At 63.7% G+C, this 25,410-nt stretch overlaps 2 protein-coding genes across 3 annotated transcripts in view; one reads left to right on the forward strand and one right to left on the reverse strand.

The window, feature by feature from the left end:
* Window positions 1-11,288: 11,288 nt before the first annotated feature.
* HIC1 (HIC ZBTB transcriptional repressor 1) lies at window positions 11,289-15,848 on the forward strand. Its single transcript, XM_065853261.2, has 2 exons — window positions 11,289-11,621; window positions 12,319-15,848. Exons 1-2 carry the CDS (start codon window positions 11,570-11,572, stop codon window positions 14,262-14,264), a joined length of 1,998 nt encoding a protein of 665 aa, XP_065709333.1. The 5' UTR covers window positions 11,289-11,569; the 3' UTR covers window positions 14,265-15,848.
* Window positions 15,849-16,087: 239 nt separating this feature from the next.
* The window catches only part of SMG6 (SMG6 nonsense mediated mRNA decay factor), a 107,890-nt gene continuing 98,567 nt past the window's right edge, over window positions 16,088-25,410 (reverse strand). For both annotated transcript variants that reach the window (XM_065853202.2, XM_065853201.2), the window contains exons 16-19: window positions 23,249-23,402; window positions 20,135-20,346; window positions 19,804-19,885; window positions 16,088-18,229 (exon numbers count right to left, since the gene is read on the reverse strand). In XM_065853202.2, the coding sequence (XP_065709274.1) occupies window positions 18,099-18,229; window positions 19,804-19,885; window positions 20,135-20,346; window positions 23,249-23,402 (579 nt within the window). In that variant the 3' untranslated portion in view covers window positions 16,088-18,098. The remainder of the gene's footprint in view (window positions 18,230-19,803; window positions 19,886-20,134; window positions 20,347-23,248; window positions 23,403-25,410) is intronic.

The following is a 25,410-nucleotide window of genomic DNA, read 5'->3' on the forward strand; positions in this document are numbered from 1 at the left end:
CTCGCCGGTGCGGTGGGGAGGGAAGGAACCCCAGCAGGCGGTGAGTGCACGGAACGGTGGCAGCTCTGTAGGAAGCTCTGTCTGGGGAGTTGTGGAGGGGTGTTGAGGGATGGGGTGCTCTCAGCTGGGGTGCTATAGCCCCTGTGTCCTCTTCACAGGGTGTGTGAAAAGATGGTTCCTGCACCTGTTTAAACAAATTAATAAAAACAAATAAACGTGATCCGCGTTGGCAAGAGGTGCCTGTGTGGGCGCTGGGGGGAGAGAAGTGAGTGGCTCCTGCGGCTGTTGGGGGGGTTGCCCTGGGAATCCTGCCCCTCACAGATCCAGGTCTGTTCCTGTGCTGCGCACAGAGGTGGCCTTGGGGACAGACCAACCAAGGTCCTCTCCCTCCCTCAGCTTGGCGCCAGGGTTTTCCTCTTCACCCCGCCCCCCCGCAGGGCCCAGAGGAGTTGTTTTTTTCCCCAAAAACGGTGTGTGGTGGTTGCAGATCCCAAGTGATGGGCACTGCTAGGAGGTTAGAGAGTGAGCCTGGGTGGCAGATGTGACATTGGTCTGGGGCCCAGGAGCCCTGGAGACAGCCACCGGTGTTATCCAGCAGCACCGGGAACCTGGATGTTTTGGCAGGGGTGGGCTTTACCCCTCTGCCCCCAAGACGGGACCATTTCCATCCCCCAGCAGCCATCAGAGCCCCCTGCATGGCTCCAGTGGCAGGTAGGGCCCTGCCCAGGGTTCGGGGCTCAGCAGGATATGGCTTTGCTCTGCCCCCCAAGCTGAGCAGAACCCCCAGGCCTCTCCCAGTGTCCCAGGGAGGGCAGGAGAAAACCAGCAGGAGCAGAGATGCTGCCAGCACCAGTCTCCCTGCAAACATCCCCTGCCTCCTCCCCAGCTCCACGGCTGACTCAGGTCTCCCCCTTCTGCCCACCCTGCGCGGAGGCTCCCGTGGGCAGTGCTGGAAAAGGCGATGTCTTGCCGAGCCCAGCATCGGGTGCGGATTTTACCGGAGTTCAAGCCTTACTCATCTCACGTTCCTCCTCCCCTGTCTCCATGAGCAGGGCCTGGCACAGGTGGCTGGGGAGGGGCACTCCGGGAAGGTGAGGTGTTTGGCAGACGGTGACACAATGCAGCTTCCCCCGGAGCCTGCCCAGCTGCTGCCAGCGGCACAGGCAGGGGAGAGCCGGGGGCCATCCCCAGGCCCCACTGCCGGAGCAGGACCGAGCCTTTGGGAACAGCCCCCCCCTTCCCCACTTCACCCGCAGAAGCTTCCAGTTGTGGCTGAGTCACTCCCGCTGTAGCTCCTTCTCTCCTTGTTTTGGATGGAAGTTTTCCATGGAAACCCACGCTGGGTCGGGCCGCGGGCTGGGATAAACACGGCTGAATCACCGAAGGCCGTTTCGCCAAGAGCTGTCAGATGGCAACAACAGCGCGTGCGGGCAGCCAGGGGTGGCAGGCAGCTGCCCTGCCTGTTGTGGGGGGAGCAGAAGCACTTTGCCCCCAACCAGCCCCCCAGCACACCCCAAATTCCCGTCGTACCAGCATGGTACAGGTGTTCCTGGCAAAGCCGGTAATGAGTCGCAGGCTTCAGCCAGAAGCTGTTTTTTGAGGCCATGTGCTCTCCCGGGAATGCACAGAGAAATCCTGGCATGGGGACCCCATTGGGGACCTTCGCTGCAGCAGGGACTCTGCAGGATGGTGGCTGCTGGAGGTCTCTGGGGAAGAGGCTTCCCACCCTCCTGGCCGTGTGCAGGAACACTTGCCGAAGCGCTGGAAATGAGGCCAAGGTAAGGCAGTGTTTGTGCCGGGCCTGTGCCCTGCTGAGCACCATCCTGCCATAGAAATGGCACGTAACAGCTTGCCCATGGCATGCACCGTGTTCCTTCCCGGCACCACCGCGATCTCTGTGCTGAGGAGGAGCATGGGAGCTCGGTGGCCTCTGCCCCAAACTGACAGCTGGCTCTAGTCTGGCGGCTTGGAAATACCTTTGGAAGCCCAGTCCCGGTGTCAAGAAATCCAGGATATTTTTAAGGACTCTGGAAGAAAAACTAATTCCGGGTTTCAGCAGGAGAGTCTTGGCCTTCAAAACAACAACAGTACAGCTGGAGCCTTCCCGTGGCTGGAGCGTGGGGTCCGAGGAGCTGCGGTGCTGCCCATGGGACATGCCCTGAGGGTGCCTTGGAAGAGACCCAGATGTTGCTGTGTCCTGGAACTCGTTGTGCTGCTGTTACCACTGCCCACCCTGGGCACAAGCAAGAAGAATTTTCCACGAGACAGAGGGTGGTTTTCATGGCACAGCTGTGCCAGGCCGCAGTGCGCTGTGCCAAATGCAGCTGCGGCTTCACCTGAGTGCTGACAAGGCTGCCCAAAAATCCCCTTCCTAGAGGTGTGTGATGCATGGCCCGTCACCAGCGATGGCAAAAGCGGGAGGCAAAGGGGACCCACAGGAGATGGGGCAGCACACGGCAGAGACCTGGTGCCTGCAATATCCCCCTGCCTGTGCCTGCTCTGTCACACCATGGCCCTGCTGGCCCCTGGGGACTTTGCGGTGGCCATACCTGTATGGGTAAGACCAGATGCAGGACCCTGATGGGTGGATGCTCCTAATGGGGCTGCTCTGGGAAGGGGGACCGTGGGCAGGAGACCCTGCCTGGCACAGCTCCTATTGGGGTTTAGGTGGCCCCAGTGAGTGCCGACTGACACAGCTCCTATTGGGGTTTAGGTGGCCCCAGTGAGTGCCCAGGGACACCCATGGGAGCCCCATGCCAGGGTTGCAGCACCCCTCGGGCTGCAGGTCCTTGTTTGGGGGCTGTGTTGCTGTCCTGCTGTGGCCACCCTCACCCTGCCTGGGCCTGTCCTTCCCAGTCCCTGCACCCGTCTCCCCTCTGGGGACTCTGCAGTCGCTGTGCCCTTTCCAGCCCCACCACCACCTTTGGAGCTTTGGGTCCCGGGTGCCCCCTGCGAGGGGCCCTGCCTGGCCGGCACTGGTTGCTGCCGGCTGCCGAGGGCCTGGTGCCCGGTGTCGGGGCAGGCCGGGCCGCTCTGACTTCGCCGCTCAGGAATCTCCTTGGCTGCGCCGGGCGGGTTGTGCAACCTGCGACCGCCCCCGGCTGCCGCCCGCCCCGGCCCGGGCCGTCCCGTCGGACCGCACTCAGTCCCCGCCGCGCCAGCCCCGCCGCCGGGCCGCGCTCCGCTCCCGGGAACGGCCCGTTATCCCCCTCCCCGCCGCAGCACCTCGCACACCGGTGACGTGGGGGGACGGGGAATGGAGACGGGACCGCGGCTGACGCGCTCCGGGAGCTGCTTCCAGATGCGGCGGGACGACCCCGGAGTTGGCAGCCCCGGAGCGGCCCCGCCGGGAGGGCAGGTGAGGGGCTGCGGGGCGGGAGGGCAGGATGGGGGCGTCAAGGTGGGGGTCCCCACCGTGCCCGCTGCCCGAGGAGGAGCCGCTCGGCGCCCGCCCCCCCGAACAGTAAGAGTTGATGTGCGGCGAGCTGCACCCTGCATGTGAGCTCCTACTGCCCCGGGAGGCGGGCCGCCCCCGACGGGACCCTCGCCGACCCCCGCCCGCCCCCTCCTCCGCTGCCTCCGGTGCCCCCGGCGGGTGGGGTGGGGGCCGGTGCTGCCCGCGGTGCGAGTGCGCCGGGCCCGGCGACCATGGCTGTAGACTGTTACCCCCCCAGCGGCACAGTAACAATCTAAAGCCACGGTCGCCCGGGCGGCGTCGGGGGGAGGGGGACGGGATGGGGGGGCAGCCGGTGCCTTGGCGACGGCGAGGAGGCGGCCCCGCCACCGCAGCGAGTGCGCCCGACCCCCCTCCCGCAGCGCGGGGGGAGGCTGCCGGTGCTGGGAGGAGGGTGTCGGTAGCATGCTCCCTCCCCCCCCGCCACCCTCCTCCCTCCCACGCGTGTGGACTCCCCCTACCTGGGCTGCAGCGGGAAGGGGGGGCGTCCGCCGTGGGGGGCTCGGTGTCTGCGGGCGGGGAAAGAGAGAGCGGGTCAGGCGGGCACCGGGACAACCCCAACCACCCCCCACCCCGCCCCGCCACGCCGCCTCTCACCCCCCCGGCGGGGAGCGCTCAGCACCACGGACAGCTCCCGCGCCCCCCCGGCGCTGCGGCTGGGCCGGTGCCGGTGCCGGTGCCGGCGGTGGGTCATGCTTCAGTAGCCATGACTGTAGACTGTTACTGTCCTGTCCCTACGCAGCAGTAAGCAGTCTAGAGCCAAGGTGCCGACGCGCTGACTCGGGCTCTCCTCGACGGGGTCTCCGCGCTCTTCCGATGCCCCGGGAGCAGCACCGGGGTGAAGGCGATCGACCCTCCCCGGGCTGCGGGACTGGCAACACCCGGGGTGCGGGGGAACCCGAGGGTGGTGGGGAGGGGGTGCTGGGCACGGAGACACGGCGGGTTGGGGCTGGAAGGGGGGGCTCCCGTCGGGGGATGGATCCAGAGAGGCTCGGAACGGGAGACAGCGGGCGCCGCTGTCACCCGCAGAGAGGGGGGGGACGGACACACGGATGCGGTTCCTCACCTCTCCTCGCCCCCCCCGCAACCCCCGCAAGGTGCGTGGTCCGGGCCTCGCCGTGCGCCCCCCCGGGGCGGCTCCGCGCACAACGCCCGCCCCCGCGCACCGCCCCCGCCGGCGCCGCGCCCCGGCCCCGCCGCCCCCGCCGCCCCCCCGCCGCCCGGCCCCACACGTGGGGCTGCGCCAGGCGGTACCGCACGGCCCCGACCCGCCGCGAAGCCCCACCACGGCCCCAGTCCTCCCGTCCGTGTCCATATCTCCCGCCCCCGGTGCGGACAGGTGCAGCGCCCGGTGCCGCGGGGCACCGCTACCCGCTCCCGCCTCCGCACCGGGCTCCGTCGCTGCTTACCTGGGGGCCACCCCTGCCGGTGCCTTACCTCCTGCGGGCCCCGGCGCATTCCTGCCCGGGCCCGGGGCCCCGCGGCTCCCGGCGGGGAACGGCGCCGGTGTCGGTGCTGCGCTGTCCGCAGCGCGCGGGGCTTTTATAGGATCGGGCTCGTAGTAACGGGGATCTCGGCTCATTCATAGAAAAGCATCAACCTACACAATGACGTGAGCGCTACGTCAGCGAGGAAATTTAGGGAACGGGAAGACGCTACTATTTATATCAGCGCGGGGGGAGGACAGCGGCCCGGAGTTGGGCAGGGGGTCCGGGCTGCACCGGGAACCCGGACCCCCAGGGACCCTCCTGGCGCCCCTGGGCCCCCCAGGGCCCCCCCGGGCCCCGGCTCCTCGAGGTGTGCAGAGAAGCAGCACCTGACACCCCACATCCCTCCTTCACTTGTCCCAAGACCCAGTGTGCACCCATCCAGGTAGGAGCAGAGGGGCCTCGAGGGCTGCGGTGTGGGGCACCCCCTTTCCCAGCCTCTGGGTGCCTGCCCAGCATACCCACAGGGACCCAGGGCACCCATCACCCCCTCACCACCCCACTAGGTCCAGTTCATGATTTTACTGTAGGGCTGATGATTTGGGGCTTTCTGGGACCTCCAGTTATGGGAAGGAGTTGCACAGGTCCCCAGGGGTGCCCACACATGGGTACCAGCCTGGGGGTGCCACCTGCACCTCCCATCCATGATGAAGTCCTGGGCAGCAACTCCCACCTGCCCCCAGTAAGGACCCCATCTGTCCGATGCCGTGAGCACCCATGGGCGCCAGCCCAGCGCCCTGCAGGAGGATGGGACAGCACAGAGTGGTGTGTGGGGTGAATTTAGAGTACCGGGTGGGGGAAACACCACATTGCATCATTGTTCTGCCCTCACTCCTCCAGCCTTACAGTGCGACCTGGCCCACACTTCCACCAGCACTGGGTCCCCCAAAAGCCATCAGTGCCCCATAGACATGTTGTGACTTTGGGGCTGAATTATTTTGCTCTCCCCCAACACACAAGTGCCACTTCCATGCAAGACTGGTCTAGAGCTGTATCTGGGCAGGGGGGGATGGACCTTGGGGGTATCCTCTCCCCCCCAACCCTTATGCATCCATCCATTCCCCCCCTGCACCCCATTCCTGCTGGAGCCTTCTGACCTCACTCTGCTCTGGCGAAGCATCATACCGGTCGCCACAGCAACAGCGGCGTTGTCATTGACAGCAGCATCCGCGCCCGCCAGCATCCGCCGCTGCGCAAGGCCGCACGCTGCTATGGGGGCTCAGTCCACATTCCCCCCCCTGCACCTTATTCCTCACTTACACCCCCAAAATCCTGCAGAGAGGTTCAAGGAATACACCCCCCCTCTAAAAAATAAACAGCACCAATATGTCCCCCACCCTCCATCAACCGCCTAGTTTAGGATACTGCCATCCCCCAAAACTCAACCCACCCCGCGGATATGGGGAGGGGGTGTCCCCTCCCTTTATTTCCCGTTCGGGGCTCTCCAGTTCAGGTGTGTTGAAGCGAGGGGGGGGCGGCTCGCTGCCGCAGCGCTCCCCGCCGCAACCGTGACTCAGCCCCGGGATTAGTCAGCAACCGGGGCCGGCCCACCCGCAACCGGCTGCGCAGCTTCGCCGCCGCCCCCTCCGGTGCCGCTCCGCCCCCCCGCTCCCGCCCCGGTCCCCCCGACGCGCACCAGAGGTGCGCGTCGGGGGGACCGGGGCGAGAGCGGGGGAGCGAGCGACCCCCGAGTGGGGTATAGTGGCGGGTGGGGGGGGGGGTGGGTCGCATCCCCGCTTGTGGCCCTTTGCTGCCATCTCGTGGGCGGCTGCAGCCGTCGCGGGGCGGGGGGGGGGTGTTGTGGGTGGAGAAGGGGTTGGTCACCCGTGGGGCTTGGTGGATGAGGAGGTGTTGCCACATGAGGAAATGGGGAGGGGGTCCCATCGTGCTCACGAAGCGTCAACTGAAAGGGAAGTGATCCCATCGCTCCAGTAGGTATCAATCAGAAAGGGGCTTCTCTTCCCTCCCTTGTTTCAGCATCACCCCACAAGAAAGGGGTCCCATCGCCCCACCAAACATCACCTGAAAGGGATGGAGAGCTGTCACATCACCAAGCGTCACTCCACAAGGATAGGCTCTTCACCTGCCTGAGTGTCACCCTACTACTGTCCCCATCGCTCCACCAAAACTCACTCCACAAGAAAGGGGTCCTGTTGTCCCATGAAAAATTGCCTCACAGGGATGGGTGTCTTTGACTGATAATTGCTGCACAAGGAAGGGGTCCCACTGCCCTCTGAAGCATCGTCTGAAAAGGAAGGAGTCCCATCACCCCACCAAGTGTCACCCCACAAGGAAGTGGTCCTACTGCTCCACAAAATGTCACTTAGCAGGGATGGGTGCCCTTGTTTGACTTGAGTGTCACCTCACAAGGAAAGGGTCCTACTGTTGCAGAAAGCATCACATCACAGAGAAGGGATCTCATTACCTCTCTCCCCAAGTTATCACCCCACTGGAAGTGTTCCTCACCCAACCTGAGCATTGTCCCACAAGGAACGGATCCCATGAAACATCACCTTGCAGGGATGGGTGCCCTGGTCTGGCTGAGCCTCACCCCACAAGGTGCCCTTGGGGCAAAGGAGGTGAACGGTGCCCTGGCAGCTTAGGAAAAACATTGCCAGCAGGTGGAGGGAGGGGACCCTGCTCTGCTCTGCTCTGGGGAGGCCACTCCTGGAGTGCTGGGTCCAGTGCTGGGTCTCCCAGTACAAGAGAGACGTGGAATATACTGGAGAGTCCAGTGAAGACCCCTGAGAAGATTAAAGAATTGGAGCACCTTTCTTATGAGGAGAGGCTGATAGAGCTGGGACTACTCAACCTGGGGAAGGCTCAGGGGATCTATCAATGCATGTACGTACCTGGAGGGAGGGTGCAGAGGACAGAGCCAGGCTCAGCGTGGTGTCCAGGGGCAGCCGGCACAGACTAAACCACAGAGCTTCTCTCCAACCATTGGGAAACGCTTTTCCAGTGTGAGGGAAGATATGGCACAGGCTGCCCAAGGAGGTGGTAGAGTCCTCATCCTTGGACATACCCCAAAGCCACCTGGGCATGGTCCTGGGAAACCAGCTCTGGGTGGCCCTGCTTTGAGCAGAGGGTTGGCTGGTGGCTTCCTGAGGACCCTCCCAGCCTCAACCACTGTGTGATTCTGTCCCTCATGCACCTGAGCATCCCCCAAAAAGAAAGGGTCCTACTGCCCTGTGAAATATCACCTTGCAGGGATAGGTGCCCTGTCTGACCAAACATCACCCTGCAAGAAAGGGTCCCCCTAGCCTCTAGCATGACCCCACAAAGAAGGGGTCTCATTGCTGCATCAAACATCACTCCACAGAGAAAAGCCCCCCACCCACCATCATCATCACCATCAACCCACAAGGAAGGGGTCCCCTTGCCCCCCAAGATGGCACATCAGCTGTGGGCTGTGCTGGAGGGAGCAGCCACCCCAGTCTGGCCACTCCAGGGGCTGTGATGTGTCAGGGGGGGCTCTGCCCTTTTCACACCTCACAGTGATCTTCTCATGTTGGGGGGACTGTGCACCCCAGGAGCAACCAGCAGGGTCCTGTGGCTGTCCCCATCCTCTCTTTGCAGCAGGCAGGGCTCAGTACAGGCATCCCCACCGCCCTACCTGGCTCCGGGAGCTGGCCAGGAGGTGGGCAGCACCGATCTGCGCCCAGCCTGGTGCAGCTCAGTGCTGTCATGAGTTTCACAGCCTCAGCCCAGCACAGGAAGACGGGACATGCATGCCCCTGCAAGCGCAGGGGCCGTGGCGGTGGAGCACGGGGGACTGCTGTACCCCGGCACCACAGGGAAAATGAAGTGCGAGCTGCCAGCAGGGACTGCAGGCTCCTGGCGGTGCCGGATGCGGCCCGGCTGGCCAACGCGCCGTAATCGAAGACATGTGTGTGGGCTTTGGGGAGAGGCTGCGCTGGGAAACAGGGCCCTGTGGAGACCGGGGGGCTGTATCCTGTCCAAAAGCCCAGGTCCCACATGAAGCCAGGCATGCGAACGCGATCCAAACCACAGCTGGATTTGAACCGAATCTCCCAGCATCTGGGCTAATTTGCTGCAACTTTGATTGATCGTGGGGAGGGGGCACAGGCGGGAGACACTCCAGCTCAGACCTCCCAACAGAGCCAATGACTTAACCAGAGCTGGTTCCAATCTGCTCAGCACATTGAGGCGAAAATGCCCTTTTCCCTGCGCGCTCCCCTTCGCCGGCGCTGGCTCTGCCTGCGGCCCCGCAGCCTGGCTGTCCCCGTCCCTTGGGGCTGAGCATGTGCCACGGGTCCCCAGGGAACTGCAGGCAGGTTTTGAGCTCTCTGGGTGCAGGATGCAGACGCAGAAGCCACATCAGCCCTTCTGGAGCTCACCTTAGGGTCCCTCCAGAAGGTAGAGCAGGGCAGGAGGGGGGAATATGAATGAATCCAACCCCCTTCTACCTGTCCCAGCATCCTGCGGGCACCGACTCATCCCTCTGAGAGGCTGAGAATGAGAGAGGAGCTGCCAAAGAGGGTGGTAAAGGTGAAGGTTTTTCCATTCCGCTCCCTCAGTCGCTGCCCCAAGGGCTCGGCGTCACTCAGCAGGTAGCTGGGGCAGCCCGGGGTCCCGGCCGGCCCCGGGGGAGGCAGCTGTCTGGGAGCCGCTCGCTGCCGTGATTTATACAGCACAGCCCCATAAATTACCAGGACGGAGCCCGCGGGAGCCATCGCTCACAGCGACGTCCAGAGCTCGCTGCCAGAACCTGAAACACTTCCAGCCGTTAATTGAAGAGGGAGAAAAAAAAAAGGGGGGGGGGCTGGAAATTAGCACCCGGGGAGTTGGGATTAAACCACGGCTCTGTAACGAGGAGTCGCCTGTGTCCGGCTCTCAGGATCCCGATGCTCCCTGTGGGCACGAGCCCAGGACGGGGAGTGGGGAGGAGGATTTCTGAGCCGGTGCCTGGGATGTGCACACTGCAGAGTCCCCACGGGCAGTGTCACCCTGACCTGGTCCCCATGGGGGCATTCCCGTAGTGAGCTGGGGCACCCTGGATCCAAAGGGAATCTGAGGAGGAGTTCCAGTTGAGTGATGCTGAGCTGGGATGGTCACAACGACCAGTGACACGCACCATCTCTGCCAGCACCCAAATTCAGGACTGGCCAAACCCTGCCCAGGGGCTGGGGACGGTGGTTGGGACAGCACTGTGGGGGTCCCACAGTGGTGACAAGTGCTCCAAGACCCCCACAGTGCTGTCCTAGTCACCATCCCCAGCCTCTGGACCCAACACTGGCTCCCACTCATCAAGGGACCAGGGTTGTGGGGTGAAAACCCAAGAGCAGCCGGGTGGCCCCAGCTGGGAGGGGTGGCCAACACCTGGGGTGCTCTGCTCAGGTTGGGGGTGCCATCGAGTTCCTCCCCCGGATTAGCGGCTGGCCCGGAGGTGCCCATCGCGACGCTTTGCTGTACAAGGAGGTTGTGTAAGAGGCCGTGAGAAATGAGAAGTGAAAGTGCGAAGCGAGAGGCGGCTCTCCCCGCGCCAAGGGGGGGTCCCCAGGCTGCACCCCTGGCCCTGCGGCCTCTTTAGGGGCGGCTGGAGGGCTGAAGCAAGGGGAAACGTGGCGCTATGTCCCACTCACCTCCTCCTCCTCCCAAACCACCACAAGCCCCCGGCCCACCCCGAGCCGCCGCTGCCGCACATCTGGGCGCCAGCGCTGTGCATCCCCCCCACCTCGCCTTTTTGCCCTCCCTCACCGGCAACAAATTAGGGCCGGCTGCGTCCCCCCCCCAAAAAAAAAAAAACAACCCTTCTCCACATCACCTGCACCCATTTGGGTCCCCCCCAAAGCACGGAGAGCACCCACTCCACCGCCCCCACTCACTGGGTGTTGCCACCCCCACCCTCCCTTGTATCAGCACCCATCCCTCGGGTGGGGCAGCAAACACAGCAGGGCCCCCCCCCCAACTTTTATCCTTCCCCACCGCCCGCCCCGTCGGGTCCTACCGCGCACCTGCGCAGGGAGGAGCCGCCTCCGGTAACCGGGGGGGGCGTGGAGCGCACCGGAGCCGCTAGATGGCGCCCAGCGAACGGTACCGACGGGGGGGTACATCAGCTTCTGCCCGAGCCACCGAGAGGGGCCCGGAGCCCCGGAGGGGCTGGGTCCGGGCCCCCCTCGGTGGCTCCAGGCAAAGGTTGATGTCCCAAGGATGGAGACCCTCGAGGGGACGGCGGGGTGGGGGCGTGAGGAGACCAGGAGGGGGGAAAAGGAGTTCGGAGAAGGAGGAGGAGACCGGGATGGGGAGGGAGGGAGGGAGGGGAGAGAAGAGGGGCGGGGGGGGCCCGGCTTGTCGGTGCCCCGCCCGGGGATGGGAGGAGGAAAACCTCCCGCCGTCCCTTTAACAGCCAGCGGCGCTGCTCGGAGTTCAGGCCGGGGTCAGGGGGAGTTCGCAGCCCGGGTTTCACCTCCGAGCTGGCGGCGTCGGGAACCCCGAGGAACCGCTGCTGCTTCTTCCATCACCTTCTCCTCTTCCTCCTCCTCTTCTTCCTCCTCCCGTTCCGTAGGACCGGCCGGGAGCGCGGGGTATGGAGGAGCAGCAGCAGCAAAGGAGGAGGAGGGTGGAGGGGAACAGCAACCGGCGGCGGCCCCCCCGGGGCTGAGCCATGAGAGTTCATCGAGACCTCGGCTGGTTGGCGGAGGCCACCGGACGCCCAGGTAAAGGGGAGAGGAGAACCCCCTCAAAGAAATTTAAAAATAGGGAAAAGAAAACCAAAACCCCTAAAAAGCAGCTCCGCGGGCGCTTGGCTTTACCCACCTGGGCGGGGGGGGACCGGCACCGGAGCGGAGGCGGGGAGGGGAGGTCCCGCTTCCCCCCACCCCCCGGCTGTCCCCTCGCTTACCTCGCAGAGAGGGGGAGAGGAAACGGGGGCGGGGGGGCACCCGGGGGGGCACGGGCGGCCGCGTCCCGGGACCGGGGCGCATAAGAGCCGGGACAGCGGCGCTGCGCAGGTAACGGCGGGCGGCGGCCCCGGGAGGGCGGGCGGGCGGACGAGCGGGGGGTACCGGCCCGGTTTCCACCGCCCCTCTTTTCCTCCGGCAGGTGGGCGCGGGGGTGCCGGGGCGCGGCGCTGGCGGCGGCGGCGGGTGATGTCACTTTCTCCAAAAACCTCCGGGGGTTTTCACCCCCCTCCCGCCCCCCCGGCCCGCCGAGAAGCGAGCCCCCATATAAGTGGTGGCACCGGCCAGGCGGCCGCGCAGAGCGGCCGGGACGCGACAGCGTACGGGGCTGGGGGCTGAGCCCCGAGCCCCCCACCACGCATGGGCTGAGCTCCCCGACGTGAGGGTCGAGCCCCCCACGTGTGGGCCGAGCGGCCGGGGCCGTTTGCGACGCTGACGGGGCGGTGTGTTGCAGGGCGGCGGGCGAGGAGCGGGATGCTGGACGCCATGGAGGTGCCGAGCCACTCGCGGCAGCTGCTGCTGCAGCTGAACACGCAGCGCACCAAGGGCTTCCTGTGCGACGTGATCATCGTGGTGCAGAACGCGCTCTTCCGCGCACACAAGAACATCCTGGCGGCCAGCAGCGCCTACCTCAAGTCGCTGGTGGTGCACGACAACCTGCTCAACCTGGACCACGAGATGGTGAGCCCCGGCATCTTTCGGCTCATCCTTGACTTCATCTACACCGGCCGCCTGGCCGAGTGTGAGCCGGGCGGCGAGCAGAGCCTGGGCGCTGTGCTGGCCGCCGCCAGCTACCTCCAGATCCCCGGCTTGGTGGCCCTTTGCAAAAAGAAGCTGAAACGTAGTGGCAAGTACTGCCACCTGCGCGGGGGCTACGCGCCCTACAAACTGGGACGGGGACTGCGTGCCACCACGCCGGTCATCCAGGCCTGCTACTCGGGGACGCCGCGGCCCGTGGACCTGCCACCCGTGGAGCCAGCAGCGCCGCTCAACACACAATGCGGGGAGCTGTACGCCTCAGCCGCGCAGGGAGCCCCGCTGCACCCCCATGGGCTGTGCCCCCCCGAACGCCACTGCTCACCGCCCTGCGGCCTTGACCTCTCCAAGAAGAGCCCCACCGGCCCCTCTGCCCAGCTCCTGCCCACCGACCGCCTGCTGCCTGGCGAGCCCCGCGAGCCCTCGCTGCCCCCGCGGCACGACAGCCCCCCGGTCAGCGCCGGCCTCTTGGCCAGTCACGCCGCCGCCTACAAGGACTCCCCGCCGGGCGGCGAGCCGGGGGGGCACCCCCATGCCCCCGACCCCTTCCGCAGCACGCCACCCTGCGCCGAGCCCCCGCTGCCCCGCGCTGACGGACGCGAGTTGATGTACCGCTGGATGAAGCATGAGCCCCTGGGCCCCTACCTGGACGAGGGGGAGGCGGAGAAGGAGCTGGAGCGGGAGGAAAAGGCCGAGTCGCCGCCTGCAGCACCGCAGCCCCGCTACCCCAGCGTGGAGAGCAACGACCTGGAGCCTGATAACAGCACGAGTGAGGAGACGGGCAGCAGCGAGGGCCCCTCGCCCGGCGACGCGTTGGACCGCTACTGCAATCACCTGGGCTACGAGCCGGAGAGCCTGGGCGACAACCTGTACGTCTGCATCCCCTGCGGCAAGGGCTTCCCCAGCTCCGAGCAGCTCAACGCCCACGTGGAGGCCCACAACGAAGAGGAGCTCTATCACAAGGCTGCGGCCGAGCAGGCTGTGCCCTTCCTGGACAAGGGTGGCCCGGGGCTGGGTGACATCCTGCGGCCCTACCGCTGCTCCTCCTGTGACAAGTCCTACAAGGACCCAGCCACGCTGCGGCAGCACGAGAAGACGCACTGGTTGACGCGCCCCTACCCCTGCACCATCTGCGGCAAGAAGTTCACGCAACGTGGCACCATGACCCGCCACATGCGCAGCCACCTCGGCCTCAAGCCCTTCGCCTGTGACGCCTGCGGGATGCGTTTCACCCGCCAGTACCGCCTGACCGAGCACATGCGCATCCACTCGGGCGAGAAGCCCTACGAGTGCCAGGTGTGCGGCGGGAAGTTCGCTCAGCAGCGCAACCTCATCAGCCACATGAAGATGCACGCGGCCGGCCCTGATGGCAAAGCCAAGCTGGACTTCCCCGACAGCGTCTACGCCATGGCCCGCCTCACCGCCGACCAACTGGGGCTCAAGCAGGAGAAGGCGGCCGAGCTGCTCTCCCACACCTCGCACTTCCTCAGTGACCCCAAGGCCATGGAGAGCCTCTACCCGCTGGCCAAGTTCACGGCCGAGCACCTGGGGCTGAGCCAGGACAAGGCGGCCGAGGTGCTGGTGCAGGCTCCACACCTCCACGCCGAGGCCGCCCGGACCATAGAGCGATACTCGCCCCCCTAGCGCCGGCCCAGCCGGGGGGTGTGGGGGCCACTGGACTCCCCTTGCTGCCCCGTGTGGAGCTGGGGTGGGCGAGAGGCAGTGGGTGCTCGCCCCCCGGCGCTGCCGATGACCCTGGAGAACTCGCTTGTAGCGGAAGGTCCCATGAGAGCTGCCCCGGGACGGCTGGACGACACATCCCGTGACGAGCACCCCGGCCTGTCCAGGAGAAGCCGATAATTCAGGGACTGACCTCGCGGCGTGGCCCCCCCCTCACCGCAGGGGGCTGCTGGGCCCCCGGCATCGGGCTGGGAGCGAAGCACAAGCTGTGAGGCCGGGCTGCACCCCGAGGCTTTGGAGGACATGAGCCCGCTCCTTACCTCAGGGCTGACCCCGGGCGGGGGGACGCCCTCGGCACTGCCAGCATCGCCACGGCCCCACGCTGGGACCCGCCGGTGCTCGGTTCTGCTGCGACGGGACCGGACTGTGCCGCCCCGACCGCCGCGGGCCCGTGAGTACGTTCGCCCACCGTGGCCGGAGCAACAGCTCTGAGCTGCCGTCCAAGCGGGAGCAGCGAGCGCGGCCATGCTGGGGTTGGGGGGGTGGGTGCTCTGGCCAAACACCCTCCCCAGGCCATGCTGGGAGCTCAGGACAGACTGACAGAGGGGGCCGGGAGGGTCTGAGCAGCAGGCGCAGGGCGAGGGGATGGCGGTTGGGTCCAGGCTGGGGAATCACAATGCTCCTCGCCCCGGAGCAAGCACTGACCCCTGGGCTGAACCCCGCGGCTCGGCCCCCGGCACCCCATATTTTTGGGAGCTGGGGCAGGGCCTGTCACAGACTGAGCCCCTGGGCCCTGCTCCAGCAGGCACCTCGCCATCAGGGATGCCCGGGGGGGCCCTGGGGAGACCCCAAGGACCCGGTGGCTTCACCCTCAGGCAGCCACTCGCCTTGATGATTTTTTTTTAATTTTATTTTTTTTTTGCCAAAGATGCCCGTCCCCAGCATGGCCAGGCCGGGCCGGGGCGTTCGTGACAAAGACAAAGCGGTCAGGTTTGTCAGCTACAGGGGGTGGGCAGGGGCTGTGGGAGGGGGGTCAGAGCTGAGGGCGACACGGGGCTGTCCCAGGCTGGGCTGTGGTGACCCAGGGCCAAACCCCACTCTGGGGCACCCCTTGCCACGACTGTCCCCCCCTCTCCTGCTTTCTGCTCGGTGTGGGTGAACCTCCCCCGGCCTGGACCCCCCCAGCCCGTGCCCTGACCCCTCCACCTGGGGCTAATGTGAAGCTTCTCCCCTCCCCACGCCCCCTCCTCTCCTTTGCACATGAGGCCCTCGGGTGGCCACCAGCAGCGACTGTCCCCGGCCTCGCAGCCACTGTGCCTTAGCCTGAGCTGGGGGGAGTCCCCCTCGCCCCCCCGGGCACCCCAGGGCTGGCAGGGTCCCTCTGGAGCTGCTGTGGGGCAAGCAGCGGCAGCAGCACCCAAAGCACAGCTGGCAGTGCCCAGCAGGGCCACCGGACCCCTGTATCACGTCCGATTTGTACACGGGCTCCTCGCCCTTTATTTTTTTCTATAGTCGAAACCGAACAAGCAATAAAGTGACATTAACACATGTGGCTTCATGTCCTTCTCTGGGTGGGGTGGGGTGGTTGGAGGGGAGCTGGGGGGCTTTGCTGTGCAGCTGGTTTGCCTGGAGCCCCCCCAGCTCAGGGGGAAGCAGCAGCTGCAGGTGGGACGGAGCCCCCGCCATCCTTGCAAACACAAACGCGTCCCGCTGCTGTCCCTCCCCTAGCCCCCCACACCCCAACCTCGACAGCAACTCACCCGCCGACAGCAAAAGAAACAACACACTGCACGGACAAGTGTTTAATACTAAAAATTATTAAAACCATCTTAACAAAATAGCCCGAACGTGGCTGCTTCCCCCAGACACAGGCTCCCTGCGGGGGCACGGGGCAGCAGCCTGGCACGGATGGCCCCAGGCTCGGGAACTCAAACCCACGAGCCCCCTGCTCCACTCATCCTTGTGCCAGCCGGTCTGGTGGCAGCAACCTGTCCCATGGCACGGTGTCCCGCAGAGCTGGTGGGACCCCAGGAAGGGCCTTGCAAAGCAGCCCTGGGGCAGCTCTGTTCGAAAACAAAACCATTTAAACACACATGGCGTGGAGGAGAAGGCAAAGTCTGTGGGCACCGAACCGGGGTGTGGGTGCTGTGTGTGCCATGGTGACAGCTCCCTGTGTCCTGCATGGTGTGTGCACCACGAAGTCTCTGTCCAACAGGCTCTGCCCCGCAGCACAGACCCTCCTGCATGCTGCCGAGCTCAGGGTGTTCATCTGGCACAGGTCGCGAGCACAAACCTGCTTGTCTTCGCCGCTGTGTTGTGCAGCCCCCATGGGCGCTGCCAAGTCTCCGAGCCCGGCGGTGGCCCTCGCTGTGAGGCCGGGCAGCTGGCGCAGGGGTAACGCTGGGCTTCCTGACACACACACTGGGTCCCAGCCGCCCACGCAGGAAAGGAAAACGCTGGGCTCCGTCCCACCGCTTCCTCCGCCACCTTTGACGCTTCCCTCCCATGGCTGCGGCACCCCAGCGGGGAGTGGGGATGGCAGCGGGGTCACTCCCACCCTATGCTCATGGGACTGGGACTTGACAGAGCTCCAGGGGCTATGGTTTGGGGGTTAATGCTCCCTCTTAAGCTTCTGTATCTGGTGCACTAACTGGGCTGGGGAAAAGGGGACTTGGCGGTGGGACAACATGGTGTGGAAGGGGCTCAGCAATGCCCTGATCCTGCACTGGCTCCTGGTGCCGAGGTAGCGGGGTCTCTTCACAGCTCCCTCCACGGGGAAGGGGCAACTCGAGAGGGGACCCTCCCAGCTGGGCAAGCAGCAGGGATTGCCTGGGCTCTCTGCAGCCCTGCTCGGCCCTGCAGCCACAGGCAGAAGCTGAATCTCACACGCGAGAGGAGCCTGTGGCGATGTGAGGACACACGGGACCTGTGGGACAGCTGGTCGTGGGGTCCTGGGGATTCAGAGGATTTTGTTAGCTGCGCGCTGAGTGTTAGCTTGAAAATGCGCATAAAGGTAGCAGGGTGGGACTCAGGGGTTTGCGGGAGGAGGGAAGGGGCAGGTAATGGTTGGGGTGGGCAGGGGAGCAGAACAGAAAGCAGCTGTGGGGGGAACTGAGGGTATTCAAAGCCTCCCCTCAGCAAAGCAGGCAGGGCACACACCTGAAAACTAACCTCTACTGAAATCTGAAGTGAAACTCAACAAGCAAACCCTGCACCAGAGAGAGGACAAGCTCCTCTGCAAGCAGCACCCCCGGCATGGGGGGGGCACAGGGTGGGGAAAGGAACAGGCTGGGGCAGGAGAGCACCTGCCCCTGAAGTCCATGGCCTCTCCGAGGGGCACAACATAGACTAAGCAATCCCAAAGTCTGCGCTGGCGTGTCCCCATCTCTGCCCTACGCAGCTACAAACCCAAAGAGCCACCAACTTGTGACTCGAGCTCTCTGCAACCCAAGCAAACCAAGCAAAAGGCTGGTGACCCAGCACGGGCTCACCCCAAAGCTTCCCTCACCAGTGGGGCTCGCCTGCTCCGCTCTGGCGCTGCCCCAAAGCTGGTGGGACCCTCAACGGCCCAACCTCCACGTGAACCATCCACAGCAATGACCTTCCCAGCTGGTCTGCCCTCGGGGTGGGGGGCCCTTCGCGGCACGGCCATTCTGGGGTGGGTTGAAGACGTGGCGTTTATTGTTCATGGTGGGCTGGACGGTGGTGGCGGCGCATGGCGAGGGCTGCTGGAGCCGGTCTCCCACCGTAAGAAGCTGCGTGACTCGCTCAGGGGCTGTTCAGCCCCGCTCGGCCCCCTCAGCCCTCCTGGGCCCACTTGAGGAAGGTGGGGATGTCCCGCACCGGCACGTTGCGGGTCAACGCTTTGACTCGTAGGTTCCGGTCATCCGTCAGCAAAACCACTTCCCTGAGCAAACGGATGGGATCATCTGCAACGACAGGGAGAATGGCGTGAAGCTCAGACCTCCCCTCTCTGCCCCGGCCCTTGCATCCATCCCATGCCGTGCTGTCCCCACTCTGCACCCTGGGCATGGCAGGGCCACCCAGCAGCGCTCCCCGCTCCCTGCCAAGGCTTCCCAGCACAGCTCGGAGACGACACTTCATCTCGAAGGCTGTGTTCTCCCCGCCGTGCACTGGCCGGGGGATGATTTGTGATCTCTGCCCACGGCCCCACGCTGCCCGCAGGGGCTGGGGTGCCGTGCCGCGGGCAGGGAAGAGGAGGTTCCTCTGCCTGACCCAGGCCAGGAAGACAGTCCACGACCCTGGCTCCAGCAGGAAGCTGGTGCTATTATTCTGGTGATCTCATTATAAGATCTTAAAACCAACCCTTATTTTTTAAGAAGCTTTTTTTGGAGTCCGCCACTGACAATTGAGGCGTTTCTGGCTGGGGCTCAGACAGCCAGAGAGAGTTGAAGCCTGAGAAAGAACCGAAGGGATCTTGCCCCCAGATGGATAAGCTGCCCTGCACGCAACGTGCCGGGCTGGGATGTGGGAGCCACGCTTACGTGTGTGCGAAGCAGGGGAAGCATATGGGGTATGTGTAAGCAGCTGGGTCCTGTGACCAGAGAACTGTTCCTATGAGCACAGGAAACACAGTGCCTCCAAGCCAGGACGGGAATGGAAAAAACAGAGTTTATGGGAGCTCAACATGGGCCCAGATTGGCTGCACGGGGAGCGGCAGGACGAGGGGAAGGGGAGGGTGGCCAGGAACGCGGGCTACGGTCACAGTGTTGGGGATGAGAATGGTGGGACGAACACCCTGGCCAGCCCGTACTGGGAGGAAGAGGAGCGGGGGCTCGGCCGGAGTGCCGAAGGCTGCTGAAAGCGGGATTGGGAGGTTTTGTGCGGACACTTTAAGAAATGTGTAACAATAAACATCCTCTGCTCCGCGCCGGTGACGCGCCTCCTTGTTACAAACCAGAGGCTGTCAGCTTGTCAGGCCCCATTCCCCATAATCCACATGATTTCAAAATTCAGCATCATTTGCACATAAACATTTGGTGACGGTTTCTCTGTGGATCTGACAAGTTAAGCTGCTAAGAATTCGCACTGACAAATGTGGGTTGATTTCTTGGGCAGCTGCTGATGAGATTCCCATCCCCACTGCCCTGGCAACAGCCTGGGGACTGTCTGGTCCCAGCACACGCGGCCGATGCCAATCGAGCCTTGGGGGAAAAGGGCCCTGGACAGGAGGGCCCAGGGCTCACGGGGAGGAGGCTCTTTCTGGCCCTTTGTCACCACTGCTGGCACCATAAAAGGGCTCTGTGGACATTCACAGTGGGCTTCTCACAGGTTGGGGCATCCCCAGAGTGTGGTGAGGTGCACATTTGGCAAAGTGGTGGGAGGGCCACAGCCTGAGGCTGGCTGGAGGCAGGAGGTGGCACTTGGGTGTCGAAAGAGGCAAAATGTGTGAGAGATAGGCTCCAGGGACCATGAAAGAGAAATGAGAAGAGTCTGTGGAATGCAACAGAGAAGGGACAAAGAGGAGGTGAGGACTTTCTACCTTTGTTGGTGGGCATGAAATCCTTGGCCTTGTCATTGCAATAGTGGAGGCAGCAGGACAGAATCAGGTCGTCATTGTTGCCCTGGAAGAAAAGGGCAACGTTACCCTTGGCAGGAGAAGACCAGCAACCCTGCCATCTCCCGACTTCTGCGCTGCCTCGCGACACTGTGCTGCAGCTCAGGTGCAAAGGTGGGGACAGAGCTCCCCCCTGCCCAAAGCTCACAGACCCCACGGTCCCTGGTTTCCCCCAAGGAGGTGGTGACAAAGACCCTCCAGCCCTTGGCATTGCTGCCCCCCCGTCCTGTCCTCCTGGGCTGCCGATGACCCTCACCTGCTGGCCCGTGGTGTCTTCGCTGCGGAAGGAGATGGACTCCAGCTCATTGCCTCGGCTGGTCAGAGCCCTCAAGCAGTTGTCTCGGCTCTCGAATCGCTCTTCCAGGAACTCGATGGACTTCCTGGCTCTCTCCTGCACTTGGCGGGCATAACCTGCGGCGCGGTGCTCCATCTCTGGGCCCTTGGCCAGGCCATCCAGCTCGTTTATCACTTCAAACAGGAAGAGGAGGTACAGTTACTGTGGGACAAGGTGCTCCCGTGACCGCTGCTGGAGCATGCAAGTTGGCAAGGCCTCAGGGCCGGGGCACTGGGAGCTGGCTCAGGAAATCTGGGTTCAGCTGCCGCAGTGTCCCTGCGCTCCCGGACTTGGCTGTGGGTCTGGAAAAGCTTTGCTGCCTTCCACCCCCGTGGGTCACCTGGCTCAGCCCTGAGAGCGCAGGCACCTCAGCCCTGCAGGTAACACTCCCAACGGGCACCTCGCTCTGCTCTGCAAGACACTGGGACCGCTGCTGTGCCCCCCTCCCCACGCTCCTGCCTCACACCCGATGACACCTCTGTGTGTGCCCGAGGGTGGTAGAAAACCAGTCTCCTGTAGCTGCTCCTCTGCCTCTGGGCACAGCGATGGCCGGCAGCCCCGCGCCTCCTGCCCCGCATCGCGCCTCTCTGCTCCCCACGCTGACAGTAGACACAAAAAGCTGCTGCCCTCCTGACACAGGGTCATGCGTGGGAGCAGGCAGTTCCCACTCTGGCGCCGTTTCCCACGCATGTCCTGGCCCCGTTTTCCCACCTGGAGCTGCCGTCCCAGGCTCCCGGCAGGGGACACATGCTCTCCAACACCTCACCCATCTGGGTTCGCACATCTGTCCTGACACATGCTGATCAAGATGAGCCTGGGACTAGGCAGATTCCCAGCCTGTTCGCCTCACCTAAAGCCCACCAAGCCTCAGAGCCTCCCATAGTCCTGCCAAGCTACCAGGAACCCACTCCAGTCCCCCGAGCCCAGCAGAAGCCCAGGGGACCCCAGCAGAGGGACCCACCCTCCAGCTGCTGGAAGAGCCGCTCTGTCACACAACGAGCACGCTGGTGCCAGCGAGATTCTGCCCAGGAGGCCACCAGTGAGGCCAGGGCACCCGAGCGTGCAGCCAGATATGCGCACCGGCATCCTAGCCCGCGATCGCGCACTGGGCTGTGTGTGCGCGGGGCCGGGCGGGCGAGAGAGCTGGTGTGCACGTGTGTGTGCGAGGGAGCCTCTGCGCGCACAGCGTGTGTTTTAGCCATGGCTTCATTTCTGAAGATTGTTTCCGAGCCTGGAGCCAAGTCCTGAGTTCAAGTGGGAACTATGCATTCCTTGGGGGTTCGGGGAGAGAGCTCGGGGTCTGAGGCCTCTCCCCAGTGCTGTGAATCACTGCCCGGGGAGCCTGCGTGATCGCTCTGTTCCATGGTGAGACTGGCACTCACTGTCTGGGTATTCAAATTAAAGCTGCATGGAGCTGCTTCACTCTTTGCCAGCCGGCAACTCTTCTTGCTACCGACCTGATGCTGCCATTTCCACACAATGCACGGCTGAGCCCGGGGTGGGGGGGAGCCATGCAAGAACGGAACATCAAACAGGAAAAGCTGGTATTCCCTCCCGAAATCCGCCTTCCTGCTTCCAAGCTAAACAGGCTTCAAAGGGGAGGCTTGTTTGTGCTTCTGCACCAGGCCTGGCTTCTCCACGGCGGGGTCAGCCTCAAGGAGCACGGAGCAGGTTAAAGAGCAAGAGAAACAAACCCAACGCGAAGCCGAAGGCTTAACCCCTTGATGCATCTCCAGGAAGAGCAGGGAGGAGCGCCCCGTGCCAAGGGAAGGGCATCGCATGGATCTCCAGTCCGGTGATGGGGTACAGCACCACAGGTCACCTCAGGGGACGGGTTCCCCCTGACCACGCCTGGGTTTCAGCACTGATGGCTTTGCTGGGGGACACCGGGGAATTTGACCGACAGCCGGTGTGGACAAGGGAGTCGCTGGCTTCAGGGTGCTCCAGCAGCAGCAGGGGAGGTTCATGTAGGTAGTGGGAGATGAGATACTCTGTCCATCCCATGATGGGCTGTGCAGGGAGGCAGCAGGACAGTGGAACTTGCCCCAGGAACGCCTCCTGATCAGGCTGCTCACCCCATGGGGACGGGTAGCAGCTGGATGCTGGCTCTGGGGCAGGCAGAGCTGTCTGCTGGACACCAGGAATTGAGAAGGAAGCCTCATAAAGGCTTGGAGGGCAGGTACCCCCGTGTGCCACAGGCCAGGAAGTTGGCACGAGTGCACACGTTGTTGCCTGGATGCTGGAGATGCTCACGGGACAGACCTGCCCCGCACATCCCAGGGCTGTGGCTGGGACAGGGTAGCCTGTGGATTCTGCAAAGCTCAGCCCTGTTCCTGCCCTGTCCTCTTCTGCTGTCCCCGAGGATCCTCAGGATGCCAGGCTGGCACCGGGATGTGCTGGAGTGACACTGGCCGGAGAAACACTACCTCCAGCCCGGAGCGCGATCAAACAATCAGAGCAAAGGCATCTACCCAAATCCTCCCGCCACCCTGGGAGACCACCCAGCAGCACAGCCGTTATCTGCCAGGGTGAGTGTTTACCAATAACGGGAACCAGCTTGCTGTTTTACTGCGAGCTTTATAAGGATAAAATGAAGGGCTGGGCTTGAGCAGCTCTGAGACACTGGGACACAGACCGGCCATTTGCTCCGGCTGCCTAAGCCCCAGCTCAGCTGGGATAAGCTATCTGCTCTGATTGTTTAACAATTCCTCCTCCTCGCTCCCTCCAAAATTCCCTCCAAATCCTGTTTAACACCCATCTGCCTCTCCCAGCCCCTGGCACCCCTAAATGCACCAGTAGGACTCTGCTGAGTGCCGTGGGCAGGAAGGGAGAAGGGCGACACGGGATGAAGGAACCGCATCCACAGCTGGGATGAGATGGGACAGGACAGTCACCAGCCCCATGGCACGAGCCGATCGGCTGCAGACCACACAGGCACTGTGGACATGTGGGGCATGGAGAGAGGGAGCTGGCACGGGGGGACAACCCGCGCCAGGGAAAGGGGGAAGCCCCTGCCATAGCGCTAACCCTACTCACCGATCAGGGGCACCACCAGGATGAATTTCCTGCAGTCCAGCAGCGTCCGCAAACCGCTGAGGTGGTCGATGAAACCATTAGTGTCTGGGACCAGGAAGACGGGTCTGATCTCCAGCTCCATCTGCCTCATTTGACTCTGGTCTTTCAGCACGGCCTGGAGGAGGAGGACACATGATGAGTAAGTGGGATGTCAACCCTACGACCTGTGGACCCTGAGAGCAGAAAATAAGCCTGGCTTATCTTATCCAGGTAGGCAAGTGTCCCACAGCGACGGTATCGAGTGAAGAAGACCCACAGGAGGCTGCATCCATCCCACCTGCACACCTCAAACACTGAGTCTTGCAGGTCCGCAGCACACACGAGTGGGATGGTGAAATCCTTCAAGAGAGCAAACAGCGCTGTCCACGCTCTGGGGAGAACTGGAAGCAGCCTTGAAATGAAGGTGTTTTGGGAATTGTTCCGTTTAGGGGACTGGCAGTTGCCAGGACAATCTGCACCGGTGCCAAGAGACTGACCCTGATAGAGAACAGCAGAGAGGACAGGGGGCTAGAGGATGGGGGTTCTGGGGCTTCACATGGCAATGGCTCAAGGCGGCAACAGCCAAAATAAACCAGTTTGGGACACACAAGTGCTGCCAATGGCATCCTAGCACAGGGACCTCAAGCAGGCAGCCAGAGGGAAGGTCTGTGGGGTGGTGATGCTTGGCTGAGTGTCCCACTTGCTGTCCCACCAGCTTCTGCACGTGCCTGGCCTTTTCCAGCTCCATCCAGCTGGGACACCAGGTGGGTTCCAGCCCTGAAAACTCCCAGTCCTGTCCTTGGCTGAGCCCTTTGCACCCGCTGGAGACCAGAGATGCTCACACTCACACAAGGAGGGTCTGCTGGGTCTCATGAGCAAACCTCCAGGGTTGCACCTGGACCTCTGGACAATGCCGGTTGTCAAAACAGGACCCAAGAGCTCACATATTAATTTTGACGCTATCGAAGGACTTGGGCTCTTTAGAAAGTCACAGGCTTAAAAAACTCAGGATGCTATTCTAGTGCTTCCTCTGCTTAAAAATAGCTTCCCTGGACTGGCTGATGTTTGTTGCCTCTAATAGGAACCGGTCACCCATGGAGCGCAGCGGCACGGCTGCAGAACACATCCACCACACAAACCCTCGCGACAGCGGCCTCGCACCCACAAGACAGGCCTTGGGGACAGGAGGTGACCGCCGACCCTGTTCTGCCCAATGTTCTGGGGAGCTCCCCCCTGCTCGGGGTGAGGATCCCACCCCTCCTGCAGTCATGCCAAAGCCTCGAAGGCGCCCGGGAATGACGAGCTGCACGGGCCAGCAGTGGCCATGGAAAGAAGTGGGTTTTTTTAATCCATTTCCAAGTGTTGTCATCTGGCTTTAAATCAAGGCGGCTTGACGCTGCCACCTCCCACAAGTGTCTCCAGGCAAGAGCGGCAACCAGAACCTCACCACGTGCCTCCCGCCCTCCCCCTGGCAGCGCTGGGGCCGTGGCTCCCGTCATCTTGAGGGGTGATGGGCAGAGTGGGGAGCACGCCGGGTCCCATCTGCTGCACAGCAGAGTGAGGATGCACGTTCCCTATCGCACAGGGACAGCTGTGATGGCACCAGTGTCCCCAGACAGATGCTGCCATGGGCAGCCACATGCCAGATAGCGTCCCTGTCCTAGCCCAGTGAGATGCTGGCACTGCCCAGTGGCACGGGAACCCTGTGTTGGCAATCCCGGCATGGCACTGTGCCTCACGTGGCAGGGGGCAGCAGGTGGGGGTCTCTCCCCAGGGTTTTGGGGTGCAGGAGGTGACGCCCCTGGGAGACACCAGGTGAGCTCCACCAAGCTCCTCCTGCCATGGGGAGATGGAGAAGGGCCCCACTGGCTGAGGCAAAGATCCAGAGTGAAGTGGCACATCCCTCAAAGAGGGTCAATGGCCCCAAACTTGCAGGAACGGGGGGTGAAACCATGTGGCCTCCAATAGGTGACAACGGCCCTATGCCAGCAAGGGCCGGTAGCAGGAGGGGACCCCCACTTGTGCCCCAATACGGCTCCCCAACCCCAGGCCTCATCCCTGTCCATGCAGGCAACCTCAGGAGCACGGTTCGAGTGGGAAGCTCACCTACCCCTCCGGCCGAGGGGCGCGGGGGTGACAGCACC

Source organism: Patagioenas fasciata, chromosome 19, assembly GCF_037038585.1.
Source record: "Patagioenas fasciata isolate bPatFas1 chromosome 19, bPatFas1.hap1, whole genome shotgun sequence".
In the NCBI taxonomy this organism is placed as follows: domain Eukaryota; kingdom Metazoa; phylum Chordata; class Aves; order Columbiformes; family Columbidae; genus Patagioenas; species Patagioenas fasciata.